The 23,121-nt window shown below is 41.4% G+C and overlaps 1 protein-coding gene across 1 annotated transcript in view; it reads left to right on the top strand.

The window, feature by feature from the left end:
- Positions 1-23,121, top strand: part of LOC144175650 (E3 ubiquitin-protein ligase MIB2-like) — a 207,554-nt gene that overhangs the window by 169,882 nt on the left and 14,551 nt on the right. Inside the window, exons 13-17 of the mRNA XM_077704699.1 lie at positions 4,672-4,829; positions 14,432-14,558; positions 15,075-15,293; positions 16,344-16,525; positions 22,001-22,127. Coding sequence (XP_077560825.1) covers positions 4,672-4,829; positions 14,432-14,558; positions 15,075-15,293; positions 16,344-16,525; positions 22,001-22,127 — 813 coding nt within the window. The remainder of the gene's footprint in view (positions 1-4,671; positions 4,830-14,431; positions 14,559-15,074; positions 15,294-16,343; positions 16,526-22,000; positions 22,128-23,121) is intronic.

The following is a 23,121-nucleotide window of genomic DNA, read 5'->3' as shown; positions in this document are numbered from 1 at the left end:
CTTTGCCGCAAGGCTAGGCATGTTCAAGGCAGCATCAGACTCCCCCAACGCAAGTAAAGAAGCCCGTCATGCTTAACGCCCGCCAGCTACTGCCCACCAATGCGGCCACCGAGGCGGTCATCAACAAAAACATCCTGCACTGAAAGAAGCCCTTATTGCTAGCAAGCAGCAAAAATGTACAGAAACGTGCCCCGCATGTGGCCAATGCTACATGATGTGCTGCAGCAGTGGCGGAACAACAATGCTCCTGAAATGAAGAGTCGTAAAAGCCAATACTGCAGTATTAGCTGCCGAAAGAACATTTCTGAGGACTCATCCGCGGGGAAGCCTTGACAAACAATTCTTAGCCTCTCCGTTCACTACTAGCTGGCAAAAATTGCACCGACAGCCGCCGGTCTGGCTGATATCTAGGAAACACTGAGAATGAGACGGTCGAAACTAATAGTTCTCCCAGCGAATAAGTAGAGTTTAAAACGACCATCCAATAACAATTTCACCATTCTGAAGGAAAAATTACCTCGTTGGTCTTACTGAAGGACACTGCTGTACCATGGTAAATACCTGGTGCACTGGAAGTCTTGCATTACAGTTCCCGCGGAGACGGTGAATCAAACCGCAGGAAAGTCCTTTCATTCATGTCCAAACAAATTTGACTCAAACCTCGAATCAGCACCAGCAAAATGGTTGTAGAAATTTTATCTTTGCTGAAACTCTCAGTTTAGCCTATTCCTTGCTCAATCAGTGCAAGAAAAAGGACATGGGCAAAATATCCAAGCAAACAACAGGCTTAGTGAGACCATGCACACAATGACACGAACTGCTTTGGAGTCTATTATGACGCCAAGTCATTCCCTAAGTACCATGCGCAGTGGCATTAAAAGAAAAGCATGTTTAGTGACAAATAATGCTGATCTTTAGAAACTCCCTTGTCTTCAAGGAAGCACTCTACGAATGAAGAGATGAACCGAGCAGAGAGAAACACAAATGCTACTATCGACAAGGTGACACTGCCTCACAAGCTGTCAGTTATTCACTCTCACTAGTCCCTGTCCAAAAAACAAAAAAAAAACGCAGGAGCATCAAGCATCGAAATGATTTCCTGTCATGCGTAGAATGCGTTGTTAATCGCATTCTTCTGACACGTAGATTCGCTATATAGGCAAAAATAGAATGTTTCTAAATGCTCGTTTGTGAGAAAATGCAAATAATTCACGCCGTACCACCAAGGTCCGTAAGATGCCCAGAGGAAAGATGTCGCATAGAGTCTGATCGTCGATAAGTGTGAACTCCTTTACAAATCTGCTGATTAGGCAACCAAAAGTTAGTAGAAGCTGCCAATGTTCAGGCTTCACAAGAAAGTTGCATCAGCGTGCCATCTTCCCACTTATCGACCAGAGAAATTTAGTTTCTTGATTTTGATGGTTCACGGGTTGATGAGGTTGGGGTATAAGCACGCAAATTTAGCAAATGTTCACTTTTTGCCTTTTTCATTTTTCTGTCAATGTTTCGTGTTTTATCGGTTTTACACTTGTAAAAAATTGTGCAAGAAGGGGGGAGAGGATCTTCATATGCAGTAGCGCAGTTGTGTTTTGTTAGCAATTTCACTTTCGTTTCTAGCGAAGAAATCTTGAAATAAGGGAACAGGAAGTTCTACATGACATACATGCACATAAAAATTCGGAATTAGCAACCCGGCTCTGTTCTCGGAGCTTTGCTTTTTATTATCTACATTAATGACTTGCCTAACTCCATAACATCCTGAATAACGTTATTCGCCGGTGATTGTGCCATATACCATGTAATATCATCAAATTTTGACATTATAACATTACAGTCTGATCTATATAAGATTTCTACGTGGTGTGATAGTTATAAGATGTGTCTTAGCAGCGAAAAGGTCAAATTAATGAGCATTTTTCACTGTACTGCTCCGCGTTACTTACGCAATTATAGCATTATGGATTCTGCACTCGAAGAGGTTACCTCTTATAAATACTTAGGCATCTACATAACATCTAACCTTTCCTGGGAAACTCACATTAACCATATCACTAACAATGCAAACCACACGCTTGGTTACCTCCGTTGCAATTTCTCAATGGCCCCAGTTTACGAAAATCTACTTCTTTACAAAACACTAATAAGAACTAAGCTTGAATATGCCTCGACTGTCTGGGATCCGGGAGTATGATATCTAACAAATGCAATAGAATCTGTTCCAAATCGTAGTGTACGTTTTATTCTTGCTAACTACTTTTGGACAGCAAGTGTAACATGTATAAAGGCTATCTTAAACCTCCCTCTCTTCTCACACCGTAGGGAACTAGCACGATTAGTACTACTGCACAAAATTTACTGTTGCAATCCGGAATTAGGAAGTCAACTTTTGTGTGCACCTTCATATATATCGTCTCGAACTGATCACCTCCATAAATTGTTCGTTCTACAGTGCCGCTGGAATTTATTTTTACTCAATTATCCCCAAACCCATCACTGAATGGAACCACCTCCCCACTGATTTGCTAGCATAAACAATTTGTCTGCATTTAAAATTACTATAAAAAACAATTTCGTTAATCCGCGTTTTTGTTTAGGTTTTTATCGATTTTTCCTGTTTTTGATGTTCTTTCCTGTGTTTGCATTATGTATTAACTCCACTCCCTTCTGTAAACCCTCGGGCCTTGAAAGTACAATAAATGAAATGAAATAAACGGAAATTATTCGATTCTTTCGGGTCTTTTGCCCAAGCAAAGGATAAAAAGACGCAAATTCAATAGCCGTGATATATTTCGGGTGCATTTGTACAATTGCTTTGATATTCAAACGTAAATGCGCGCCATTCGGAAAGCGAAGCTATTTGCTGTTTATGAGGTGTAGCTGACAGATAGTACTCAGATACCACGCCACGGTAGCCAATGGAGTCCACGACAAATCCCGCGCTTCCCATAGCGCTGTTTCAGTGTTCTATTCCTGGAGAGCGCTTCGTTTTCACAGTGCTCATGTACGACTTGGCTGTTATAACACCGGGCTGCTTTGCCGCAGTGCTGTTATATTGCAGTGGTGGTCATTTGTTTCGCTCATTAGTCAATGTTCTATTCGTCACTGTTTTCTTTTGTCACTTGCTGTTCTGACATCATGCTGTTTTGTTGCTCCCTGCTGTTTTCTCGCTGGGCTACCACTTTCATGATGCTAAAAGAGTTCAGCGATCTCGTAAGCCTGACTTTTTGTGCTAGGTCCCACCGGTGCTCTACTACTCTGACAGCACATCATATCTACCCTATACGGAGATTTGAAACTATTTTTTTCAAATAAGGACGTCCAGAGCGCTGGTACGACTTCTTAGTACCGTAATAATTGATAAGACCGATAAAACCTACTGTAGAAAAGGAAGTTTTAATTTTTTGACGCACAGCAAAAACTTCCTATTTTGTTGAATATCAAGCACTGTGCAGTACGTTTTTACGCATTTTGGCAACCTGCTGTTTAAACATGCCTAACGTTAAAAAGCAACAGATTATTATCCGATTCGTACGACCAAAAGCATCCCTACTATGGTGAAATGGTTGCAACAGACTGTTTTATATTTCCAAGTTGTCGTGTGTTGGTTTAACAGCAATTAAGACAAACCGTTGCCCGAACAGCGGGAGAGCGTGGCAGCATAATTGAGACATTTTCGCTGCAGCGACACGCTCATATTTTTGTGCACATTCATATTTTATGTTGCGAGTAGATCTTTGCAATACTCCTAGTATTTGACGAATACAGCTCCTGAGCAAGAGCACCCTGGCATTTCAGTAAGCGTAGGGAAGTATCAGCGAATACATTTGACTAATGAATACTGAGAGTTCGTACCTCTTCTGAAAAATGTGGATTCATGCCACCTATTTGGAAAGTAAGTTGCTGAAATTATTGCACGGAACATACTGCTGTGAAGGCATCGTATTACGAAATGTAGAGCAGTTAGCTTTAATTTCCAACCTTGCTAACCAAATCAATGCGTTCTCCACAATTGACTTATAGCACACTAACTAATGTGCCCTTTTCGAGTTGGGCGCCTGTCAGCTTCCCGTGTTACAGAATAATTTTGCTATTTTGGTATGATAAGTACGACCCAAATAAAGGTGTGTGTTTGCATGTACGCATCTATCTGTGGGTGATCGCCGCCAATGCTCAAGAGAAATACAATTGGCTCATACTTTTATCCCAAAATATGTGTCACCTTTTTGCTGTCGTTTAAGCAGCTTCGCTTCTCATCAACCTTCGCAAAGTGGAATGGCTATTGATTTTTATGATGTATGCGCAGAATCGTAATTGAAAGTGCTTTTCTGAAAACGGGGCTAGAAGTAGTGGGTCAGTGTACTTCTGCACATTTTTGCTTAGCGCCCAAGAATGTACGGGTTAGATTTTAACCACCTGACATTCTCTTATTCTTAAAACAATTCAGTCTGGTAAAACCGCCCACTCAAAGCACAAAATTTATGTTTAATACGACTGCAGTTTTAGTAGGTTTTTGAGCGACTGGAGTCGATACTTTTGATTGCGGCCTCGTCGTGACAAGTTTTGCTCTAATTGTGGAAGCATTAACCAATTGTTTAATTCCATCGAGACCTCGGTGAAAAATATATATTCTATTTGGTCAAAGTGGTTAAAAACTATATGCATGTGTTCTAGGACAACACTGGTGACACAGTCCTCCATTCTGCGATCAACGCTGGCATGCAGCAGGAGATCATCAGCCTGCTGTTACAAGTGCCGACAGTGAATGTTGCAATCAAAAACGACAAAGGAGAAACCCCTCTACACATCGCGGCATCGAAAGCCAATTTATGGTGAGGACTACACTGTGTTACTCCTTACAAAAACTCGATTTTTAAAGTCATTTAGATACTGTAACCATGTATTACTCTGAGATTTCAATGACAGCGAATACTTTCTCTTGCAAAAGGAGGCGAAAAGCAAAAACGCCCGTGTGTGCGAGATTTCGGCGCACGTTAAAGATCCCCAAGGTGGTCAAAATTAATCCGGAGCCCTCCACTACGACGCGCCTCATTGCCTGCGTTGCGTCGGCGCGTTAAACCCTACAATCAATCAATCAATCAATCAACCTTGCAAAAGGCAACTCCACCCCCATAACATCTGCGTGCTTCCTAACACCAGTTGATCATGTGAAGGCTCACATTTTAAAGCACAATTGAAGAACTCACTATTGGAATGGAGTATCACGGCAATTTGTTTTAGGGGTAGGGTGCCTTTACTTGACCACTTTACGAAAACAAAAATGCCAAGGCCCTAAAAATATCCAACTTTAAAACTACTGTGTTCTCCATTGCCAATATTTCCACCTGAAAACAAGAGCTTTAGCGTGCTACAAATGCAGCACGTATAAACACGCAACTTTAGTGAAAGAAGTGGTACAGCGCGTACAGTAACAAATATTTTCTCCTGCACAATTGTGAATGATTGTTTCACACCTTATAATAAGCAAGTACAGACTAATTCTGTTTTCACATTATATACTTATACCGAATGTAACCATTTGAAAATCTCTGAATTAAGCACTCCTTCAGTGTGGGAAATGCTCCACAGTGTCTTCTTCTTACGCACCACCCATTCAACTTTATTTGGCTCCGGTTCTTTTTTTAGTAAGTTGCTATTTAAAATCGCGCTATATAACATCAACTGCATTTTGTGCATATGTCTTTCTGTACACTACCAATGGCATTGATACCACTTAATATGCCACACCCCTCCCTTATTCCCTGGTTCGCATGATACATGGGATCAGAGAATAAAGATATCTGACCTTCATTGATCCTAGACCGACAACCCGTGTTAAAAAATAGTGTTTTGGTGTACCACCACTAGGCGTACCGTTTTGTCTGCTTGAGAATATTGGAGGAGGTATTCTCTTTTCTATGTAGTAATAAAAGTATACTTGCTGGTCGCCTACAGCGCGACCGTTATATACACCTATTCTGCGTATTAGATGCAAATGGCTCTTGTCCGTAGGACAATTGCCTCTGTTAAAGTGGAATCGCACACAAGCTCCACAGCAAACTATGTTTTGTGATGTCTGCTGGGGGAAGTCTCCACGAAATATAAACGCCTTTGTGCTATTTCAAAATATGTATTTCGGTATAGCGGTGCCATGCCCCGGTGGTTTATTCCTCCGAACACATGCTTCCTATGGATACGCTCACAGGGCGATTACTGAGCCTCCTCGCTGCGCCATCTTCACTATTCATTGAAGGAAGTACTGAAACGGAGTCGTAAATATCCGCTGGTATAATGAAACAACTATAACCAAGACAGCCAACCATGCCGTTTGATTCGTTTTCTTGTGTTTGGTTTTCAGCACCTTGTTATCAGCCTTTGTTTGGCGTGACTGGCTATCTTATTTTGTGTTTTAAGCGAAGCACTCATTTGCACTTTTTGAATGCCGATCAGATATTTTTGTGTTATACAGAAAAAGGTGGTACCTTTCAAGGATAGTCTTGTTCAACCGTAGATGTGCTCGAACTGCAGGCATGTTAACAAGAACTATAGAGCACAGAGAGCAACAGGCGCGGCATTTGTATCGCGAACGCTCCTTTATGCCTATCACTTTGCGCACAGCTTCTTGGCAGTTTGTGTTTTCCTACTGATTGACTTCGAAGCACAAGGTCTGCCCAAGAAACTTTGGTTGCCCAAACGAGTGTGCATTCTTCTTTGATATGTGGCAAGATTTTTTCTCGGTGTTTCTGGGTTGCACATAAAAAAAATTGGCCGGGTATTCGCTCCCTTTGCTGTAAATGTCATCGAAAGAAGATTGCACATAAGAAAATTGGCTGGGTATCCGCTCCCTTTGCTGCAAATGTCGTCGAAAGAAGATAGTCTTCTGCCACCCCTGCCACGTTACTGCGTCTCTCCTCCTTCACGTCCTCCTCTTCTTGCATTTTCCCGCCCTCCTCTAAAAGTTTTTTATGCCGTCTCGCTTCTGCCATGATATATACGGAGGTGGTCTGGTCAAACCAAATTAATTTTCCCAGTTCACGGCTCTCGTCAACTACTGAAACTTTTCGTTAGTATTGATCTTATTGAGGTGTTGCCAAATAGTTTTATTTGTACTTTTTTGTAAGAACGTTGTTTTCAATGTGCATTTTTATTTATCGCAAAGACAGAAAAATCATGCATTTTTAGTTAGAAGAACATGACAGTTTCTACTTATGTATGCATGTTTTGCTTCCTGTATTCTTTGTGCTTAAAAATGTTCACATATACGAGCATAGCTACCAGATTTTGTAGTTTAGAAACCTTTTACCTGCGTAAAGGCCTGGTGAAAGAATTTGTTTACCTTTCTTGTCTAATTTCTTTACATTTCTTGTCTAAACTATCACGAAGAGTATTGCTATTAAAACATCTGGAATTTCTGCAGCAGCACTCCCCACAGACTAACCCATAATTGGTTCCGATGGCCAAATAATGCCAAGACAGATGATCTGTAAAACCACTAGTTGTCATTTCCCTCCGTTTAAAAGCCGTAGACTATCTAGGACGCGTATATAATTCGCCTTTCCATGCAGTATATTGATAAGTGGCGAAATCTGCTCGTCGTTAAGTACGCGTTTTTAATTACCAGCAGATTGGTTTACTTTTCGCGAGAAGCTCCAGAAATACGTTTTCAGGTTTTAAAACTAGACGCCGTCAACTACCTTTCGCAACGTGACTGCTCGGTTTACTTTTTAACGTATGCGCTTTAAGTGGGCATGAGCTTGGGGTGTTATTCCGTCTTCAGGACTTCATGCTGTACGAAGCAAGTGCATAAGGTTGTGGAATAAATTTTTAGCCTCTCATAATTGTACCTAATAATTATGCATATTTGTAAATAGCTCATGATTATAAATAAGGGCTGACAACTGAGTGGCAAGGGGTGCGCACAAGTAAAATGTGTCTGTTATTTTTACATTACATTTTTGCGTAATATTTTCACACATGCACGCCCAGTAACAAAATCAGTTGCGGAAGGTTCTGGGTGAAGAAATCAATCTTTTCTGCATTTATCACAAATTTTACAATACTATGCAAACCGTGATAATCGCGCAGTGCCTTGTCAGTATTGATGACGACATCCTTGATCAATATTTTATGCTAGAATTCCTTGGTTCGCTATAAGTTCCTTGGCTAGCTACGCACAATGTTTAATCGACTAATACGTATTAGAGAATGTCTCCACATGCCCAAAACTCAAAATTCCTTCGAGAAACTGCTTACAAAAACCTGGCTGTGCTTCAAATCGAACAAAATGAGGAAACATAAGACCTTTCTACCAACGTTAAATTTCTGACATTAGGTTCGGGTGGAAATCTGGCCGTCTAGTAACACAGAAAGAGAATTCGAAGTCCTACGTAATTTAACAGCTTCAAAGTAGGTGTTTAATGCTGTATTTTAAAGACTTTCCTTGGAGAAACTCATAACTAAAGACACAGTGTTTGATGTACCTTTTAACAATGTCATTTTAACACATCAATCATTCAATACTGTACTAATGGAGGCTCTTACAGCTGTTGCACATTTATAGACAACAAAGGACCTAAACAAAGAGTACTCAAGATAGAAGGACGTATTTTTTTTTTGAAACAAGGTTTATTTATTAGATCCTGGTGAATGTCATACAACACAATATACAGAAAGAGGTCCCAAAGTGAACACTGTAGTGGGACCTCTTGTTAGTAAATGCGAAAAGTGATATAAAAAGGTACAGAAAATGCAGTCGCGCGTACAGTAGATAACGTGGAAAATACGACAAACAAGGCCAATAAAATAATATACGTTTGTGTTTCGAAGAAATATTTTCGAAGACAGAATACATAATTATACAGTGCAACAGATTTAAAGGTTGGTCATGAAGAACATAGGCGTAATAATGAATTTTCTAAGTAATCACAGCAAAAAACAGACCACATGAATTAGCGGGATAAAAATGTCCTTAGTGAGTGTTTGAATGAAGAAATAGGCGATATATCTTTAAGTTCAAGAGGGAGGCTGTTCCAGTTCGTTATAGCAGCGAATTCTACCGTTTGTTTTCCATAGTTTGTGCGCACTCTTGGAAGCAGATAGTTGTGTTGAAGTGAGAACCGTGTGTTGTTAGGATTGGTAAGTTGCTTTCTATTGATTATGTATAAGTGTTCCGAACTTTTGGTTAAACGGTAAGCAAATATTCCCAGGTTATACAGAACGAGTTTGTCAACGGTAAAGAGGTTAAGTTTTCGAAAAAGTGGGGGCACATGCGCGTTGTACTGGCTGGATATTATCAGTCGAACCGCTTGGTTTTGAATGTGCTGAAGGGGGGTGAGGTGCGAATGATAAGTAAGGCCCCAAGACACGATACAGTAGTTGATGTGGCTATGAACAGATGCATAGTACAGGGAAATGAGCGTTGATAAGCTAAAATATTGACGCGCTTTTAGCAAAACTCGAATACCATATGCCGTCTTCTTTTTTAAATATTGAATGTGTGCAGTGAATTTAAGGGAGCAGTCCAGTTGAACACCGAGAAACAAGCATTGATTGCTTGGGAATACGGGGTGGGAGTTAATGAGTATGGTCACATTATCGTGCCTGAGCTTACGGGAACTAAATAACATGAATTGTGTTTTAGATGGATTAATTACTAGCTTATTCCTGTCGCACCACATGCTAAGTTTACTAAGGTCGTTATTTAGCTGCTGTGTTATTTCATGGATATTTTCGTGGGCGGTGTAAATGGTTGTGTCGTCAGCATAAAGTAGGCAGTCGGCTGGAGTTGTTAGGCAGTTTGGGAGGTCATTAATGTAAATTAGGAATAAGATTGGACCAATGATAGACCCTTGTGGTACGCCTATATTTACAATTTTTATATCCGACATTGCACCTGATACGTTAACGGTTTGTTCTCGATTTAGCAAGTAATTCCTAATGAGGTTTAAAGGGGGACCAACTATACCATATGAGGATAATTTTTGAAAAAGAATGTCATGATTTATGGAATCAAATGCCTTACTAAAATCTATGAAAACGGATCCGACTATTTTACCTTCATCGATTGCCTTCTTAAATTGATCAGTCAGCGCTATTAGAGCAAGATTAGTGGAGTAACCGGGCCGGAAACCGAACTGTCGAGGCGTCAGAATTGCGAACTTATTGAGGTAGTTTAAAAGACGTCGTTGAATTAGCTTTTCAATCACTTTACTAAAAAATGGAAGTATAGAAATTGGTCTGTAGTTATTCATTGCAGTCTTATCCCCCTTTTTGAAGAAAGGAATTAATTTACTTCTTTTCAGCTCTCGTGGGAAGACAGCAGTTTTAAAAATTAAATTTACAATGTAAGCTAGTGTATCAGATATAATATCAACAGTATCCTTGATGAAGCGCGCATGAATGTTATCAAGGCCGGCACTGGTTGTTTTAAGATTAGTGATAGTAGAACTAACTTCACTGGATGAAACTGGGAAAAGAAAGAATGATTGTGAAACTTTTCGTTGTGCAGAGGTAAAGGGTGCACTCGTTACATTTGATGTTGTCGAAAAAAATGAGCTGAAGGCGTTAGCGATTTCTTTGTTTGTGCTGAGCGAAAGACCGTTGTGTTGTATTTCTGAGATAACATTCGGAGGAGCATTGTTATTCAGAAATTCGTGAATGATACGCCACTGCTTTCCGCTGTTACTACCGGCTTCACTTATTCGTCGTTCGTAATAATTCTTTTTAGCGGTTTTCAGCAATAGCGTCAAAGTAACAGAATATTTTTTGTACCGCCTGAGAAGCGCGGTGTTGAAAGGTTGCCGCTTAGTTTTTTTGTACAGGTTTTCTTTTTTACGCATGCTTTTGAGCAATCCGGGAGTTAACCAGGGGTTCTCAGGGAATGAGTAGTTTTTACGACACTTTACTGTAGATGTAGACGACGTTATGCAGTTGTTTATTATCGCGGTAAATTCACTGTACGATGACTGAGCATCTTGACACGACAAGATTCGGGACAAGGGGGCGCATGACATTAACTCTCGGAATTGCTGTTTGTTGAATATTGTTCTGTATGACTGATCTTTTGAACAGTTTTTTGCACAGTGAAAACGAAGGGCTATTGGATAATGATCAGTAATGCTTGCTCGAATGATAAACGCTTCAGGTGGGGTGAGGGCATTTGTTAGCGCATGATCAATAAGTGTCCCTGCGTTGGTGCTCGAAGAACGGGTTGGTGCGTGAATTAGTGTCTCATATCCATAGCCAAGAAAGCAATTAGTGTATTCATTAACATGCGCGGCCGAGTCATCTAGAAGGTTTATGTTTATATCCCCTAAGATCACGACGTTTTTGTTTTCGTTTGACAGAGAATACAGGAGATCATCAAAAGCGGAACAGAAGTTTGTGATAGGAGAGCTCGGCGAACGGTAAATGCAGCCAAAAACGGTTTTCTTGTTATCATTAAAAAAATTAGGACTATCAACTTCAATCCATACAGATTCGCAATCCGGTACATTAGGAGAAAGGTCAAGTCTACGTTTATAGGTTACACTACCTAGTACAAAAATGGCTGATCCACCATGGCTTGAATTTCGTCGGTGGCAGTATTCTGCGGTATAAGACGGGAAGCCATACAGGTTCTTATCACTTTCTGATAGCCATGTTTCCGAGACACAAATGACAGAAATGGGGAAGGTCGTTGACGAAAATAAAGTGTGAAATTCGTTGTAATGTTTACGGAGGCTACGGGCGTTAACGTGGACAGCAGAGTAGCACGTGTGGTCACTGATCGATTGGAATTCGTTCAGTCCAATGTAGGCCATATTTTGCTGTTATTTGCTTATTTGGGTGCCATATTAACGGAAGATGGAAAGGTCAGCCTCGTTGCGAATACGGTGAACTTTGCTGTCTTCGGTTTTCCTGGCCTTAATTTGGCAATCTTCGGTCCAGAGAAACCGCCAGTCGTTTTCTTTTTTCAGGTTTACAGCCTTCCCAAACAAACGTTTGTTGGCAGGGGTGAGGTGGTCATTAATGTAGACCGGTTTTGGGTCAGTACCGTGAAAGTTGATTTCGTCTGTTTGCAGTCGTGCCTTCCGCGCCTTCGCGACGAATTCAGCCTTTTTGGCGCGAGAGCAAAAGCGAACGATTAGGTTTTTGACGTTTCCCTTAGCAGGTACTCGGTGCACGACATCAAGGTCAGCTTCGGAAACAGGAATTTCTATTTTTTCCGCGATTGTTTTCACAATTGCTACTACATCTTCCCCTTGCGTTTCCGGAACTCCCCTGATTTCGATATTATTTTTCCTTGAGTATTGTTCAAGTTCCGCTACTCTGCTTTCCAGTTCTTCGTTGCGTGCATTTAGCCTTTTATTGGCAGCCTTAAGCTCTTCCATTTCAGTCTTTACTAGTTCCACTAGGCCATTCAGCATGGTCATGCTTTTCTGGCATTCAGCGACTTCATTCTGCAGGGGTTCGTTCACTGAAGCGGACTCAAGCTGCAACTTTGACAGAGCGGAAGAAACGAATGCCTCCACAGCTTTGGACAACCTATTGTCAAACGACTCCTCCAACTCCTCTATTCGCTTCGCCAGTTCAGCATTGGTTGGCATGGTTACACCACAAAAACACTGTAGCAGCAGCAGCAGTCGCAACACAAAAGGGGTAACTAAGAATGCAGGGTACAAATGAAAGTGTGCAAACCTGTGTGCAAAACGGGTGGAATTTAGCCACTGTCACCGGCCGCGACCGCTGCTGCTGCAATGGTGATGTGGGCTCGGGATGGGCGTCCTTTATGGCTGCTGCCTCAGTGCTGCCGCCAGCGGTGGGAAGCGAACCGACGTTCGTCTGCGCAGTCGTCGAGTCTGGGCACGTGTAGTAACCGGCAGCGCTGAATCAGATGCGTGTCCTCAGCAGCTCGACAGCAATCAAGAAAGTAGAAACCTGTGTGCAAAACGGGTGGAATTAGCCACTGTCACTGGCCGCGACCGCTGCAGCTGCAATGGTCAATGTATGTGTATCAAATCAGTTTAATTGAGAAGGGATAATAACACTGACATTCAAAGCCAGGAACAAAAGTATACAAACCCATAAAAGTACAGAAAGAAGCAAAGGGTATGGTGAACGACGACATTGTTTGGTCATGGACTGTTCAAAAAGCCCCATCAATGTCACTGGATTTATTTGTTTTTTCTGTATCACCAACCTCGCCAGCTAGCAGACATAATACCATCCACTTGATAGCTGAAGAGTGAAACTGGTCTATTATCAATTATTACACTTGGAACAAGAGGTTACGTTCTAATTAGACACTAATAACGTTAGATTCATCACACCTAACTTCGTGCTTAGGTTTCTTAGCATAATTTGTGTCTATGGAAACCTTGTTATTTATTGTCCAAAAAAGGTGGTAGCATTCTCTCGCGTTGACTCTGAACGGCAGCTTCATTCGAAGTACTCGAAAATTGTATTTGTCGCTAATTATATGTTGCCGTTCCTCAGACGTGCGGCTTATGACGTTAACCACCACACTTTCCTTTTTTACAAATTCGTCGAATATTATCGCTTACCTAACTGATGCGAGAATAGTTACGCCACCTTGTTTTATTGAAGCTCAACCCAATCAGTATTTTTTCGATAACCCCAATAAAACACCCATAATATTTCCTGGGGTTCAGTCAATAATAAGTGTACATTGAATATATCTGAGAATCACGGGAAATAATTGTGTACTTTTTATTATGAGGAGGCCACTATTTGAAATTGTGGTATCACGTCAATGTACCTAAATTCTTTGAGTTCTAGCACAAAACTCATCATCGTCGCACGTCTATAATACTTTCGCCCTTATACTAACATAATGGTGGAGTTCGGGTCAACTTCTGAACACTCTCCACTTACTTCATTGTAATGTACCTAATTATACAGAACGTTGGCGCAATTAAAAACTACGTGTGTGTGGCAGCTACTTTATAACTTTGTTTTACTTTCAATTGAATGCTTGGTACAAATGATACAAATATTTCAAAGGAGAGCTCTCGCATTTCCCGCATTGAAGTATCCTGACCTTGTTTATTTGTATACCATTTTTTTCGTACTTCTAAGCTTATTGCAACTAGCCGCCATTGAATTGGTTAAACATAGCCGTTCACCAGTCATGCTGGAGTTCCGCTTCTTCTCCGATATAAATTTTGGCATTGGTAGTCCATTTCAAGGTGTTGCGCTGTATCTTTACTGCGACAACTACACTTGTGCGTGTATGTTTTTCCGTTAAGGGAACACGTAAAAATACAATGCTGGTACGGCTGAGTAGTTCGTCTTTAAGTCCTGTAGTGTCATTTGTCCCTCCGGGAAACGTGCCTAAGTGCGATGTTTGACAAGCGATAGATCATTCACCGCTAAATAACCAAGGATGCAATTTTGCTCATGTTAATCTTCTTATTTTGTTTGGCTTTCTAAGGGCAACAGAACAGATTCTGCAAAAAAGAACGGATATTGCTGATGAGAAAGACCAGCAGAACATGACTGCCCTATACATTGCTGTGTCGAAGAACTTGTGCGAAGTCGCGCAAACCCTTATAACTCAGGTATGCCATAGAAGATTATTTCGGATGTCTGCCTGTCTGATGCAGCTCCCGATAATTCAGCTTAAGGTGTCAATTCTTGATGTAATTGTACTGGCCTTGCGCTGGTAGGTAATAATTTTGAAATTCAAAGCTGTGTGTGTGTTGCGGTAGGCAATATGTTCAACAAACAAACGTGCGCAACAAACAAGTCAGTCTACAGAAATATTTTGAACGTAGGGGTACATTAACTTATACTGGAAGAATATTTCTGTCCGTATTTTCTCTTTCACAGTTTTGTGAGTGTGAAAAGAGGTGCATCAATGATATTATGCGCGTATGCAAGCCTTTTGTAATACTATTATTTGCCAAAATTTTCTTATTCTTCTTTTGTAAAAAAGGTAGCGTGTTTTTCAAAGAAACATTCTGCGGGCCACATTTCGGCGGCAACACGTTTCCTCTTCCAGCCGAAAAAAGCAGTAGCAAGTGGTGTCGATTCCGGTACGTCAAGAAATTATACTAATATCACGTCATTTTCAGGGTGGCTCTAACGTCGACATCCAGTGTGGCAGCGACTTGAAGACTGCTCTTGCGACTGCTGCTGCTCGCGGCTTCTGCGACCTGGTAGAGCTTCTGGTCGAATCAGGGGCAGACATCAACGCCCCCGACAGCGAAGGGAATGCACCTCTACACCTCTGTGTGACCAATACACAACCGTTGATCCTCTCGAGCCCATCCACAGCCCCCAAAATGACATGGGTGGGTATTCCACTGTGTCAAAAGCGTATAAATGTGAGCCAGGTGCATATTCGGTTATTAGGTAAACGCTGGGCTTATAGAGGCAGAAATAATGTTATCTATGTTTCCTGTATTTGTCAAGTGAGGGAAAAATTGTATACGGTGAAAGTACTTGAGAGTAATACAATGAATTCTCCTGCACAATCCGCAGCGAGGCAATTATTATCTGAGGTGTGTTATTACAATTGCTACAGTTTTATTTACCTAGGTGTTTTTAGTTGTCGAGATTTCTTGTTTCCGCAAGGCGAGCCTTTATTCCGGGATACAATTGTAAAATTGTAACTAGAGACAACCAATTTTGCTTAGGGTAATTCCGGTCAGGCGAGCACTGTGTACTCGTTTGTAACTCGAGAATTCCTTACCGTGCGGTTACAAGCCCGGAACTCTGTCTCCTAACCCATGGCCACCTAGTGGTTTGCCTGGAACTCACCTATTTTTCCTGCTAGCGTCAAAACAACCCATCCGTTCGCCTCAGTAGCCTAGGGTATTCCAACAGGTTTTTGAGCGAAGAACGGTGGGTTTGCGTGGCAGAAGGTGTCAAAATTATGCCAATATTAGCATGTCTCTTCACGGTAAAATGTTATCTTAGGACACGTTGACGCGCTATTTTCGTAAATATTAGTGGTTTAATGTACCTATATCAATCTATAGTAGGTGCGTGGCATTTCAAAGCGTTTAAAAGCCATCCTGCGTTGCACCGGAAGTTCGGCGCTTGTACTCTCAGGGAACAAAAAACCACTATATAACGTTATAAATTTTTAATTCATTTTTTAAATTCATCTGTTACAGCACACGCAGAAATTTATTATGGGCTGGCTGCTTTGATAGTTCGCGTTATAAAAGCCGTTCTACAATACATCGTGTCTACCAATACAACGTGCAACAAATTTCATCTGATTAATTAGGAGTTTCTTTTTTAAAATAGGTATTGTTTTCTGATACCTGAAAAAACAAAATGAATTTATTATTTGCTATGCATCGAACAATAATGTGGTTCTCTTAATCACACAGATGAAGCAAAAACTTCAAGAAGCTAATTCCGAACTCCAGCTGGATGGCCTGGCCATGGCGGGTTTACTGGCCAGTAAAGGTGGCGACCTTCAGCAAAAAAACAAAAAGGGTTTGACACCTCCTCAATTGTGCAACTGTACGGCTCTAATTGAAAAGCTTCTGTTCTGGAACACCCGAGAAAGGTAATCTTTTGGGAAATTTCAGCGCAAATAGAGGCTACATTAGCTAGCAACTGCTCCGGATAGTGGTAATGAATCTAAGTGTTCAACCAGTAATTAAATGGTGACACCCGGCGTGTTTTTCACTTACGTTTGGCTTTTGTTATAAGGCAGAAAACGAAGGTTAACGGTTTACAGCAATCGTTAAGACAGAGAAATGCGGTCCTGTTATTTTAACTTCCCGGTGACACAAAGAGTCTTGCAGGCATACCACGAGTGTGTTAATGTGCGGATAGCTGGTGCGCACAATGCCTTTGCGTTACCTAATAAGAGGTACGCTGCTACGGGAGCAAAAAACGGGCATTCGAGGGTGAAGAGCTCATGCCCATGACTTGAAAGTCACTGTTTTGATCGCTTCATTTGAGTCTACTTGGGAAACTCCTTTGATTGATGCAAAAATAGAGGTCGCAAAATGGTGCGCCGACTGTAAGGTTCCCCAGAATAGTGCCATGGTTAAAAGCGTATGTTCATGCGAGCCAACACGTCACGGAAAGTCAAGTTGTTCTGTACTTGGATGAAATCATATCTATCCTATGTGAGGAGGCTTTCCAAACAGACCTGCAAAAAAATGTCGCTTCTGTAAAAACTGCGGCCGTCTTGACGCAAAGCCTCAACTGGATGGGACAATACGAAAGATAGCAGGATGATTACTACATCATCTACGACTGACTGCATCGAATCAATTTATTCTTCGTCAAGAAAATGTAAGACGTTAGCGTGAACTAGTGCGGCAGTATTTCTCCCAGGAATTATATCCAATATATAGGCGAAATCAACTCCAAGCCTTCAAGCATAATTTTTCCGGGTGTGCAAGATGGATTCGCCTTCGTACTCAAAAATTCACAAACGAAACTATTTATCTCTCCTAAAATGACAGGAATCATTAGGAAATTTATTTGGGCCCCAATTATTTTGTGCCCGCTAGTGCTTTAGCTGAAGATTTTTGCAGTGAAGCCATCAAACCACAAATGAGCATTAAAGAGTGCCGGAATTAGTGCCTAGGTACGCAGTCCGCACGCCATTCACGCGTAGCATTTTTTGTCGAGTATCTCCATAGCCAGCACTGCGTCACGCTCGGCATTTCCCCAAATCAGCATAATTCACTAAAGTAAGAGGTTTCGTGATTGTAGTGGCGTACATATAGCTATTTTACGGAAAAAAAATTGAAAAAGAAAATACCAGGAAAGAAAAAATAGTTTTACGCAGATGAACTGAGAAATAAAAATGCACCTTAGAGATGTCCTCCAAAAATCGAAGGTTAAGTTTCAAAAGCCCGGAGATCAACGATGGAAATATTAATAAAAATGGCGAAAATGAGCCACCTGTGTAACGCCCGGCATTTCCTTCAAAATGCATAATTGGCGCAAGTAAGATATATTCATTATAACAGTGCAAATGGAGTTGTAGGGTAACTATATTACGTATGTAAAACCTTCCATAATATTTTACCAGTATCAGGATCGGAAACAAAAATAAGAAGTTCGAAAACGCACGTGCAATGTAAGACTCCTCGGAGTGCTGGCGTGCTGTTAGGTTACAACATTAATATATATGAAATAACGGTCCAATCTGGTTAAGATACGTTCTACGTAACTTAAGAAAGAAGCTGCACATGCCTTCCGGGGAGTAATTTCTTGCCGCTGATTTTAGACCTATAAACTCAGAAACCACGAGTTAAAAAGCACACCTCCAAGTGCGCGGAAAGCTATGGAAGAACAGCAACGCTTACTTTTAGAGCCTCAAATGCCTGCCGGTTATGTAACAAGAGCAACTCCCTGGCCTGGATGGGTAAAACTGTCAAGACGGACCCGCTTCGCGTATCGCTTCCTGACGAAGGGAAGACGAGATAAAAGCAGCGCGCATGGGCCGCGTGACAGTCTGTAAATTCACGTGTTGACGTGTTCACGCGAAACTAGAGGAGGATGTCAGGAATAATGATTAGCATTACAAAAGACATTTTTGGTATAGTTTAACGTAGGGTAAGTCTTGCGAATATTTCGGACAATAGTCAGCAGTTGAGCGCCGGCCACAATTTTTCTCCCATTAACATGCATCAACAATGATAAAAGCAAGTTCAAAAGTGAAGTTTGTTCTACACCTTCCTCCCTACCAATATTCGGACGGAGGCTGTGACGAAAAACCTGTCGTTCTGTTCATTGCGACCTCAGCATCCCGGTGGTGTGAGCCCCCCTTGGATTGCTGTTGCCGGAACTTGCTGTGTCCTGACGATCCTCAGTCGTCCGCTCCCCTGACCCTTCATCTAGCATTTATTTATTTATTTATTTATTTATTTATTTATTTATTTATTTATTTATTTATTTATTTATTTATTTATTGGTACCTCAAGGGCCTTTTTGGGGCATTACATCAGGGGTGGGCAGGAAAAAAGGCAGGCAAAATACAGTGCAATGATGTAAGCAATAAGAGTTACAGGTCATGACACAAATCGTTTATCGCAGACCTAAAACGACTGCTATCGGTAATAACGGCTATGTCGGCAGGAAGGTAGTTCCAGTCTTGGGCTGTATGAACAAATAATGAACCCTGAAAAGTAGCTGGGCGTGTGGCGGGTAAATAGCGTTACGATGGCTGTGGCGCGAGGTTTTAGGAGCAGGTAGGACAAACTGATTGTTTGGGGGAAAGGTATAAAAGAACCGGTGATAAAGAGACAGCCGTGCTATCTGTAGACGGGAGGTTAGAGGAGGCAGGTGAAGTTGCGGGTTTAATGCCGAAATGCTTGAGATACGAATAATCTGAAAGGGTGAATCTGGCTGCGCGCTTTTGAACGTATTCAAAGGCGTTACAGAGGTTGGCTTGGTGTGGGTCGTAGATGGCGTTGCCGTAATCGGCTTTGGAAAGAAAGAGTGTTTTGTATGCAAGTAGTTTAACAGACGATAGTGCCAAGGAAAGGTTGTAACGTAAATAGCCGAGGACACGATTTGCTGCGTTAGTAACATGACTGATATGGTGGGACCAAGTTAAATCGTGACTAATGTGGATGCCTAAGTACTTCACTGATGTACAGGAGAGTACCGCAGTATTGTTTAGGTAATACGAGTGGGGTGTATAATTAGAACGACGGTGAAAAGAGATCAAAGATGTTCAAAGATGCTCAGAGATCAAAGATCGTGTTGCTTGGCATTCTCATCCGAGGAATGGACTATTGGCCGGTATGCAACACAATTATCCGTGAAGATGCAGATATTAGAAGAGGCAACGTCGGGCAGGTCATTAATATAGACTAAAAAAAAGAAGCGGCCCAAGCGCGGTGCCTCGGGGGATACCCGAGAGAAGTGGGAACAGGGCGGACGAGCGCGAGTTGGCATTAACAAACTGTTGAAGATGTGTAATAAAGTAGTGAATCCAGTTTAATGTAGACGGATGTAGCTTAAGACGAGATAGCTTAAATACTAGTCGAGAAAGGGGTACTTTAGCAAAGGCTCTCTCGAAGCCCGAAAAAAAGGGCGTCAATGCAGGTAGTGAAGGAATAGAGCAAGGTGAGTGTTGCAAGATAGGCCTTTTGCGGAAACCATGGTGGTCGGGATTAAAAACTTTTGGCGACAATAGAAAATTAGCAACATGGAAGTAAATGATATGTTCCATCATTTTTTAGCATAGACACGTGATAGAGATTGGACGGTAATTAAGGCGGAATAATCGGTTTCTTTTTTTGAAGACAGGAGTGATTTTGCCAATGAACCAGTTTAGTGAAACAATTCCCGTGTCCAAGGACTGTTGAAATATGAGGCAGAGATACTTAACAATGGATATTTGGTGTTGTTTTGCAGAACTTTAGCATTAATACCATCGATTACAATAGAGGAATAATTACTGAGTAAGTCGATAAGCTTAACAATGCCAAGAGTGTTGAAAGTAATGTTAGTATCGGAAGAACGTAAAACATCTGGCACGTCAGGGACATCGTTGGCAGGCTCGTTAGTAAATACCGGACAGAAAGCAGTGTTTGAGATATCGGCTTCCCTTGAATCGGGGATAGGGCACCCGGTGCGGTAGAGCAAAGAGGTAAGTTTAGATTGTCCTGGGTTTATGGTCTTCCAAAATGGTTTAGGGCCAATTTGTAGCATTTAAGACAATGTGTTAGATTGGAACTTGCGCTTAGTTTCGGCAATTAGTGTGTCATATTCTTTAGCAGCAACGTAGTACTTTTGCCAGGCAGAATACAGCCAAGTAGATTTTGCGGAACAAAACAGGCGCTTTATTCTTGTTATTATTGCGTTTTAAAGCGGCGTTAAACCAAGGTGAGCGAAGACGTTCAGTTATGGTAGTTTTTGGTACATAAAGATTGATTAAGCGGTGCATTTCCTTCTTCAATATTTCCCAGTTAGATTCGACGGAGCGGGAAGAAAAACTGTTCGCGAAGTTTTCAGCGAAGGTCTAAAGCTCCCGGTTCTTCTCTCCGCTTTCTTCTCTCGGCGTGTAAACGCGGCTCTTGTAGAGTGGTATTTTTGCTTAGCTAAGCCCTTCTTCATCCTATTTGAAGTTGCATTAGGAGTTACAACTGGGTGCTTCAACATTGGTGCATATTGGCGACGGATTCAAATGCATGCCTTCGTCTGTTAATGGGATTTTCGCGCCTCCCCTCTATGCTGATTGCCCTCGACTCGTGACAATACGCCATTTCAAAAACTAAGAAATGAATATCACTTCCGGTACAAATTGTAACAACATATTAAAGCACAATGTGCTCAGAATTTATATAAAGGTACAAAAATCTTCATTGAACCTTGTGCGGAGACATTGCTTCAGTATAGGCAGGAAATGAACTAGTGGAAGTACGTTATCAATAAAAAAATAACATCACCTTCAGTATCGTTCAACAAGGATTTTTTAAAATGTGTCAAAGTGAATGATTTCCAACTTTGCCACATAATTCTCAATCTTCGTGAGCAATTATTTATTCAAGCTGACTACTTATAACATTTCGATTGATTCGAGGTTTTAAATAGCGCATTGTACTACAGCTAAACTACCTACGGTTCTATACATAAATAAATTCCAATATTGCTACTCGGCACCGCTTGCCAGAGACGGAAAATTGGTTTATATAACATTGCAGGCACTGAATATGATGTCCGATAATCAAAATGAATAGAAAGGCAACCTATATAAATTTCGTTTAAAATGCCACGCTGGTTTCCGAGAGCTCATTACGAGAATGGCTGCTTTTGGGAGCAGCCGTTAGCCTCGTTTGCGCAAATAAACGAATAACTTTCTCATAATCAAACACGTTGTTTCGCCAATCAATACACAAAACGAATATTGCTCGATGTTCGATTTATTTATTATTGGCATGTAGGTAGGCGTTGTTGAATCCTATCGTGTTTTTGTTGCACTCAATTCAGCTTGTACAGCCATTGAACTCAGTTTCTAACTTATTGGGAAAATGTCCCTACACATGTTTTTTATTTCCTTTTGCAGGGCTGCAGGCCGATATTCTGAACAACTTTCAGCCCTTATAAACGCCAAAGACAAAAATGGCATGCTTCTCTTGCATCGTGAAGCAATGAATGGTCGTCATCATAGTGGTCAAATGCTGCTGGAACAGGTAATGCGTTCACCAAATGCCCCTTTGCATTTGATCATTTTCTATAGAGTAGTCAAGTTTTACTCTGTACTTAAAATACGCACGAGGGCCTTGTCAGTATCATCTACAAAATCATGCACCCCTCCATTGAACATGAAACTTTCTGGTGATGGATTTTTTGGTTGGCCAATGTCGCAATGCGAGTAGATGCTACTTTGGAGGTACGCACCGCTTTTCTAGAATACCCACCGCCACCCTCGGCTAGGCCTAACGTTCGGGTTTTGGGTGTGCGGCGCGAATCGGTACCTGCTGCTTGATGTTCCATTCGACTATGTCGTAATGGAGCAGTCGCACAGACGCCGGCTACATAACTCGAGGCACGAATGTTCTATTCCGACCACAGGAAGCGTTTTTTCGTTAACTTCCAAAATCATTCATCATCATCGTCAGAGAAAGTTGGCTTTTTTGCAGGGCGTATCGGCGTGCACCTGCATCAGCGAGGACACGAAAGCTTCGCTTTAATAATTGGTCTCGGGAAACTGCATATGGTTATAATATTTTCACGGAGTTGTCATCCTTGATGCAAATATGGGCATGAACAAGTTTTTTAAAGTATTCAAGGCCTTTCTGTCTTGCGATCGCGGATGACCAGCGAAGGTTAAACGTCATTGCCACTTGACGAACAAAAGCCCCGATGGTTTTCTTGTCCTTTGTTGCAGACACAATCTGGGATACATTGTCAAATCGATGCGCGTATCCGCACTAGGTGGTTGGTTGAACCGCATCGGTGTGGTATCGCAGGCCATAAAGAAAAAATGTTTTCTACAAAGCGATATTAAAAGTGGTTGCCAAACTATTGAGCTTTTAGATTCCATGATAACACTTGGCGTATTCTTTGATAAACACATGTTTTGGTCTAATCATGTTGACTTTCTTGTAAGTAAACTTTCAAGAATCCCTCGTAATATTTATGCTCTGTCTCATTTTCCGTATCGTATTAAACTGCTAAGTTACA

Source organism: Haemaphysalis longicornis, unplaced genomic scaffold (assembly GCF_048455015.1).
Source record: "Haemaphysalis longicornis isolate Haplotype H1 unplaced genomic scaffold, Haemaphysalis longicornis Haplotype H1 scaffold_3, whole genome shotgun sequence".
Classification (NCBI taxonomy): domain Eukaryota; kingdom Metazoa; phylum Arthropoda; class Arachnida; order Ixodida; family Ixodidae; genus Haemaphysalis; species Haemaphysalis longicornis.
Note: the sequence above shows the minus strand (reverse complement) of the source record. Positions and strands in the feature narration are given on the sequence as shown.